This window comes from Rattus norvegicus, chromosome 3 (assembly GCF_021556685.1).
Source record: "Rattus norvegicus strain SHRSP/BbbUtx chromosome 3, alternate assembly SHRSP_T2T, whole genome shotgun sequence".
NCBI classification, from domain to species: domain Eukaryota; kingdom Metazoa; phylum Chordata; class Mammalia; order Rodentia; family Muridae; genus Rattus; species Rattus norvegicus.
This window is the reverse complement of record NC_141536.1, coordinates 8,819,103-8,826,768: the sequence shown is the minus strand read 5'-3', so window position 1 is coordinate 8,826,768 and position 7,666 is coordinate 8,819,103. Positions and strand designations below refer to the sequence as shown.

The following is a 7,666-nucleotide window of genomic DNA, read 5'->3' as shown; positions in this document are numbered from 1 at the left end:
GGTATGGCTGTTCCATGGTCAGCACCTGACCAATGATACAGCCAACCATTAGACTGAGCCCAGGGACTCCAATGGAAGAGCTAGGGGAAAGAGTAAAGGAGCTGAAGGGTATTGCAACTCCACCAGAAGAACAATATAAGTGAACTGAACTATGCAAAGCTCCCAGAGGCTAAACCATCAATCAAAAAGTATACAATGGAGAGTTCCAGGGCTCCAGACACATATGTAGCAGAAAATGGCCTTATCTGACATCAGTGGGAGTGGAGGCCTTCGGTCCTGTGGAGGTTTGATGGAGGGGATGCTACAGTGGTGAGGTGGGAATGGGTGAGTGGGTGGAGGAGGTTCCTTATAGAGACATGGGGAGAGGGGAAGGGAGGGATAGGATGGGGGTTTTGGAGGGGTAACTGGGAAGGGGTACATTACTTGAAATGTAAATTAATAAAATGATTAATAAAAACTTTTAAAAAAGGTATTATTTCAGGAAATCCTAAACCATCACACAGTGGCCATACCCATATCCAGGGTGGGCCTGCCAGCTATGAGAAGCAGTGAACTGTGATCTTATAACACAGTAGGGGCCCTAGAAATCAGCAGGACTCTTCATGATGGAGAAGCCAAGTGTCTCTTTCTGAGCATCAGGAGCCAATAAGACACCTATCATGGCTAGCCCATGGCTATCTGAAGCATGAGAACAGGTCTAATGATGGCAAGGGAATTAATGCAGCACTGCTTTGCTGGCCCAGAGTGCAGACTGTGCCTCCACCCCACACCTGAGTCACTCATACTTTCTGGACTCCTTCACAGGTAGCACCCTTAGATGGTGACAACATTGCAGATCTTTTGTCCGGAGGTGACAGTGAATGACCACCAGGTCCCAACAGGAACAACATCCACTCCCATTATGAATATGAATTTGGCCATGACAGATGGCCAGGAGGGGTGTGGCCAGTGTAATTGATGGCCATAAAGAGCACTCTCTGAGGAGCCAACACAGCCTCATTGTGTCATGCCAGCAACCTGTGTTGTCTGAGACCACACAGCCTGGAAATGAAGTACCTGCTCCTGACTGTCCTATTGTTTGGCCTGTTGGCTATTCTACAGGCCCAAGATGACCTGCCCTTCCTCTCGGATGAAAAGAAAGTGAGGCGGGAGCAGGGGTGGTGTGGAAATGTATATGAAAGGCTTGGCAGTTGGCCAGTGCCTGAGGACTATGCTTAGCACTCATAAGGGTTTAAATCCTATGATGCTGAGCAGAGAACGCTGTTATCTAGCACACAGGGCTCCTAGTTCACAGCATCGGAGCAGGGATGAGTCCTTGAGCAGTGCTACTTAGAACCAGAAAATCTCCCTTGGCAGAACATTTGTCTTGTTCCTAGAATCTCAACCGTTTTCAGCCTTTGAAGATAGTCAATTTCCATGTCTGTTGGGCCACCAAATGGAGTTTTAATCTAATTGTAAGGAGCATGTGGTTGGAGAGTGGAACCTCACCAACTTGTGTGGGGGAATCTTGGGCCCAGGAATATATCTTCAGGCAGCACACCTATGGGCAACCTGAATGAGACACTGGGCTGCTCACGTGTGGGCTCAGGGCTCTGTCTTCTCCAGCTTTCAGGTATCTGGTTTCTAAAGGCCACAGTGAGTCAAAGGAGACAGACAGGGGAGCAAACTGTGGTTGCATTCCCTCATAGCCTCACATGCCCAGAAGAAGGAATCTTGGAGATCAGGAACACTTTCATGTGAGTGTCCCCTATGCATCTTTTCATCTTTCTCTCCTCTGTGTTTTGTATATTGATCAAAGAAAAACTCCTTCCTCACAAGGGCTACAATCTTAGCATCCTAAACCTTAGGACAGTTCAGTATGGGATTGCAGAGGTCATTGTGCTAAGAATGAGGAACCAGGGGATCTCAATGGAGAACAAATGTATTCTGAATAGTCTACAGAAAGGTTCCCTGTTTTCCAGGTCTGGTGGACAGTGTATTAAGATACTACTTCGTATGCAGAAAACAGAGGAGCCTGGTCAATATAGTAACTGTGAGTCCCTGTCTCGTTTCTTCTCCTGTTGCTGTGATAAGCCATTATAACCACTGTTTAAGGAAGAGAGTGTTTAGTTTAGCTCACAGCTAAAGGTTCAATCCTTAATGATGGGGCATTTCAGGCAGCCTGAGCATGTAGCATCTGCTCCTATTATGCTCATAGTCAGATGAGAGTAATGAATGCACTCATGGAAGTGTTCAGGTGGCTTTCTCCATTGTACACAATAAGGATCTGCTACCCTCAAAATGTTTCTGCCTACAATTAACATGAATCTACAATAAATTAATATAATCAATGTCATACCCATTGTCATGATGAGGTAAACATCTCCCATGAGATTATAGTTTATATTGAGTTATTAACTAACACATTGATCCTGCCTGCATGTGACTATCTTTGACAAAGCATACTTCTGGTTTGGAACACTCATGCCCTGCTTATTTTTCAGAAATGTCTAACCAGTTAATTCTCAAGTGATTTTAGAAATCGTAGACAAGTTCACCGGAGGCTATGCTTCCTTTAGATAGTACTGCCCACTGTCTAATATGGAGACTGAAGCTTAGGATTTAGGAAGCAGGGCAGAGTAGATGCTAAACTGCTAGACAGGTCTAGCATCCATCTTCCCTGACACCCATGATTCTGACTCCATAGTTTGAAATGACACCTTTTCTGGAGAAAACTCTGTCTTGGGACAAGCTTAGAGCAAGGATTGGAGTTATCTGGGTGGGTGTTCTTCAGTCATTGTTGAAACTTTCTAGACTGTTCCTTAGTGTCCTCTGAGTTTGTCTTTGAAAAAGATACTACAAATCCATTTCTTTTTTAATCTTCAGTTTTTCGTCATAACCTTTTCTATATCTATGAGCTGCCAGTGAAGGACCACTACATCTTTTACATGGAAAGCATTCCATTTGAGAAAAAATTTCAAGAAGGACACCTCATAGGTAAGGAACAGCAGAGAATATAGCTCCCATACATGCTCCCTACTACCATTAGCTATTTGAATGCATAGTATTTACAATTTGCAAAGGGCAGTAAAAATTGCCCTAGGTGATTTTGAGCAGCTCTGAAAAATGTTCTATGTGGTCAGTGTGATACTCTGAAGTGGGAAGCAGAGTCTATACAGAACTTTCAGAAATATGGAATATGAGCAGATATGGTCTTGGGCACTAAATAATAAGACAGAAGTTCTCCCCAGTCACTTACATGTCACTTCCTGCCATCTCAGGATTCATGGCAGGCAGAGCAGTGTCCTAACAGACCTTTTTTTTTTTTTTTATTAACTTGAGTATTTCTTATATACATTTCAAGTGTTATTCCCTTTCCCGGTTTCCGGACAAACATCACCCTCCCCCCTCCCCTTCCTTATGGGTGTTCCCCTCCCAAACCTCCCCCCATTGCCACCCTCCCCGCATAGTCTAGTTCACTGGGGGTTCAGTCTTAGCAGGACCCAGGGCTTCCCCTTCCACTGGTGCTCTTACTAGGATATTCATTGCTACCTATGGGGACAGAGTCCAGGGTCAGTCCATGTATAGTCTTTAGGTAGTGGCTTAGTCCCTGGAAGCTCTGGTTGCTTGACATTGTTGTACTTTTGGGGTCTCGAGCACCTTCAAGCTCTTCCAGTTCTTTCTCTGATTCCTTCAACGGGGAACCTATTCTCAGTTCAGTGGTTTGCTGCTGGCATTCGCCTCTGTATTTGCTGTATTCTGGCTGTGTCTCTCAGGAGCGATCTACATCTGGCTCCTGTCGGTCTGCACTTCTTTGCTTCATCCATCTTGTCTAATTGGGTGGCTGTATATGTATGGGCCACCTGTGGGGCAGGCTCTGAATGGGTGTTCCTTCAGTCTCTGTTTTAATCTTTGCCTCTCCCTTCCCTGCCAAGGGTATTCTTTTTCCTCATTTAAAGAAGGAGTGAAGCATTCACATTTTGATCATCCGTCTTGAGTTTCCTTTGTTCTAGGGATCTAGGGTAATTCAAGCATTTGGGCTAATAGCCACTTATCAATGAGTGCATACCATGTATGTCTTTCTGTGAGTGGGTTAGCTCACTCAGGATGATATTTTCCAGTTCCAACCATTTGCCTACGAATTTCATAAACTCGTTGTTTTTGATAGCTGAGTAATATTCCATTGTGTAGATGTACCACATTTTCTGTATCCATTCCTCTGTTGAAGGGCATCTGGGTTCTTTCCAGTTTCTGGCTATTATAAATAAGGCTGCGATGAACATAGTGGAGCACGTGTCTCTTTTATATGTTGAGGCATCTTTTGGGTATATGCCCAAGAGAGGTATGGCTGGATCCTCAGGCAGTTCAATGTCCAATTTTCCCTAACAGACCTTTTATGGTCAGTGTTACCTAGGGACAGGAGGCAGACTAGTGACCTTGAAACAAAAGATTCTTCCCTGGCTAGAGTATGATGTTACTCTGCTATTTAGGATGTCACCTGTTTTTGGTCATACTGCAGCCCTGTGTGCCAGTTATACCCATTTCCTGTGGAGAAGCTATCCCACTATCACCATTTTGCACCTTCATGTTCACTCTAAATTTTCCTCCTGTCTTGCTCCCATATGCTCCAGTTTGAAGGCTCTAGTTCTGGGCAGTCTTTTTGTCTTTGTGTCAGTGGTTTTCAGTAGGGCTGTGTAGTAAGACCTCCACCAGCTTATCTGGATTCTGCTCATAGGAAAGTGTCCAAAAGAAAACCTGGAGGCCTTGGAAGAATTCAAGGAATTCATACAACGAAAAGGACTTCTTCAAGAAAACATCATTGTACCTGAGCAGAGGGGTAAGGGGATGCTCGGCTCTGCCTCTTGCCCATGTCTCCTTGTTTCCCCATGATATGAAGTCTCTTGTGTAACCATGTGTTCTCTTTTACCAGCAGGCCCCTTCCTGTGATCTTAATCACGGGGCCACCCAAGCTGCATATATAATCAGGGTCTTTATCCTCGACCCCCTCTTATATTTGATATTATTTTTCTTGTTTTTACAGAACGTTGTGTTCCCATACATGATGGAGGTAAGTGATACTATGAAGAAACATGAAATATCTCAGATACCTCAATTCCAGGATTGATGCTTCTATGTGGTTTTAACCATGCTGCCTTCCTTCTACTCTGAACCTGCTTAGGGAGGATGCAGTGATCATGCCAGGAGGTGTTCTCAAACATAATTTCCTGGATACCTAGAAATACTGTCTTTCTTTTCCCAGAGTCCTTCCTAAACCATGGTCTATCCACCTAGTCTAATTCTATACCCACAAAACATGATTAGAGATCTACAAACTCAAGAAAGTTGAATTTGTTCTGTGGCACATGTATTCTTAGGATGGATCTCCTAGAATCTTGCTGAAAGGAACATCCTTAATATGCACCCAACTCCTAGGTACCTACTCTCTAACTGCTATTCCCATGGTAAGGTGAGGGGTCTCTCAGTTGTGTATTTTTTATCTCACAGCGCACAAGAACCACAAATGCTGAGTCATCTTTGCCATTAGGACATGGCCTTGACCTCACTGGACTACTCTTCCTTCTGGACCACATTTCACTGTATTGCATTTCCCAGTGTAATCTTTCTTTTCCAGCAGGTTCCTTATTGTGAGCTCAATGAATGTATAATCTGGGTCTTCATCCTGGACCCCCTGTCTCATTCCTTCCTTGATTAGTACTACCCATTGGAATTCCAACCTGCCTGCTTTACATTTTAACTTTTGACCCCAACTCCATCTGCATCCAATAAAGCATTTAGCAATTTTTCTGAGTCTACTTGTATGTTGCAGGCTTTCTTAGTTCTAAAGGTTAAAGAGATATTGGAATTAGACACCCAGATATTGGATACCAGACACTTAGTAGTTTGCTACCCAGCAGTCCGTTAGAGCTATATGATAGGTTGGAAGTTCAAGTGATATGTGGCCAATGTCAAGCAGCTTCATAAGATGTCTGACACTGGTTTAGGAAAATTTGTGTAGACACTAGGTTGGGCAGGACTGGATGATGGCCTTGGGGTTGCAAATATCTGCAGGTTCCTACAGAGAAATTGCTGCATTCAGGAAATTCATGGAATCCTGGGTAGATCCTAGCTTTGAATTACCTAGGAGCAGTGACATAGGTGAAGTGAGGAAGATTGCCTGACCGTCCTCATCATGCTTAAGCAATGCCAACCTGGATACAGCTTTCTAAGTAACTGTAATTACCTTGGCTTTTCTGTGATTGGTCAGTGTTCAAGGTCTCGATGACCCTCTCTAGGTCAAATTTTGGGACGATCTGCCAATGAATGACAAATGTAGGAAGTTCCTTGGAACCTCCAATACTTCATGATTAAGTGAAGGATCAAGAACTCCTAGGGAATTCTGTACTATTGTCAAGGAGCCTCTGACTCACATAATGATAGATGGTTACCTTATCCTACAGGACTTACATGTTTGGATTATGGAAAAAAGAAGAAGAAAAAAGGAAGACTCGACTGCTCTGACATATGGTGAAGGAGAGTTTATTTTAGATAAAAGGGAGGACATAGTCAGAGTCAAAGACATGAGAGAGTCCAGATTGAGCATGCTATTGAGGCAATTCATGGTAGGCAAGATGAGAGAGGAGAGAAGAGTGAGAAAGGTCAGGAGACTAGAAGGCTAAGAGGGCAGGAGAGCAAAGAGTAGACCAAAATGATGGTCAGATTGTCTTAGTTTGTGTTTCCATTTCTGTGAAGGGAAAATAAAAATATTTAATTAGGGATACTTACAGTTTTAGAGGTTTAGTCCCTTATCATCATGGTGGGCAACATGGTAGCATGCAGGAAAACTTGTTGCTTGAGGACCAGATAGTTCTATTTCCTGATTATAAGGCAGCAGGAGTAGACTGAGTGGAGCTTGAGCATTGAAGACATCAAAGTCTGCACCCACAGTGACAAACCTCCTCCAAAAAGTCCACACCTATCCAATAAGGCCACACCTAATAATGCCACCCCCCATGGGCCAAGCATTCAAACTTCTGAGTCTATGGGGGTGTTACCTATGCAAAGCACCAGATTAAGGAAGGGAAGTGCAGACCTAGGTCTAAAAGGTTTAATGCGGGGCATGCCATATGTCAGCCAGGCCTTTTAACAAGTGAAGACTGAGGGTTCCTGAGAGAACCTGATATCCAGGTCCCCTTTGACATATTAAATAGGCACTTTGGATACCCATTTGTCCCAGCTTTGGGAACCTAACTAATGGCAGCAGTCCAACCAAAAAAGGTGGTCTCTCAGCCTAGAAGTCAGAGTCTGTGAGGAAGAAATTACAGGAAGGGTCTGAGTAAGATTATGGAGAAGACTCAGAGGGGAGAAGTGATAATTGAGTTCAATCTGGACTTACACAGAGCACCAATAAAGTCCAAAGAATCAAAATGTTCCATGCACAAGACATAAACTACTCATGGAGGTAGAGACCACCAAAAATCAGAGGTCAAAAACCTGACTGCTGTGTATTACCCTGTGTACAGCTTTGCAGTTATTCATTCTCTCAGAGCAATGGAAAAGGGAAAGTAGGAAGGTGGTCTACTCCTGAAATGGTTCCCAAATTTTGGCATGAGATATTAAAAAAACAGAGAGAGAAAGAGAAGCAGACAGACTCAATTCCAACATGCTGAGACTGCTGCATTGGAAGAGT

General features: G+C 43.8%; 1 protein-coding gene across 2 annotated transcripts; it reads left to right on the top strand.

The window, feature by feature from the left end:
- Nucleotides 1-992: 992 nt before the first annotated feature.
- Lcn4l2 (lipocalin 4 like 2) lies at nucleotides 993-5,787 on the top strand. 2 transcript variants are annotated; one of them, NM_001431744.1, is given in 7 exon segments: nucleotides 993-1,140; nucleotides 1,606-1,736; nucleotides 1,962-2,032; nucleotides 2,866-2,976; nucleotides 4,715-4,816; nucleotides 5,021-5,047; nucleotides 5,485-5,787. In NM_001431744.1, coding segments are annotated over 7 exon segments (558 nt in total). In that variant the 5' UTR covers nucleotides 993-1,047; the 3' UTR covers nucleotides 5,508-5,787.
- Nucleotides 5,788-7,666: the final 1,879 nt, after the last annotated feature.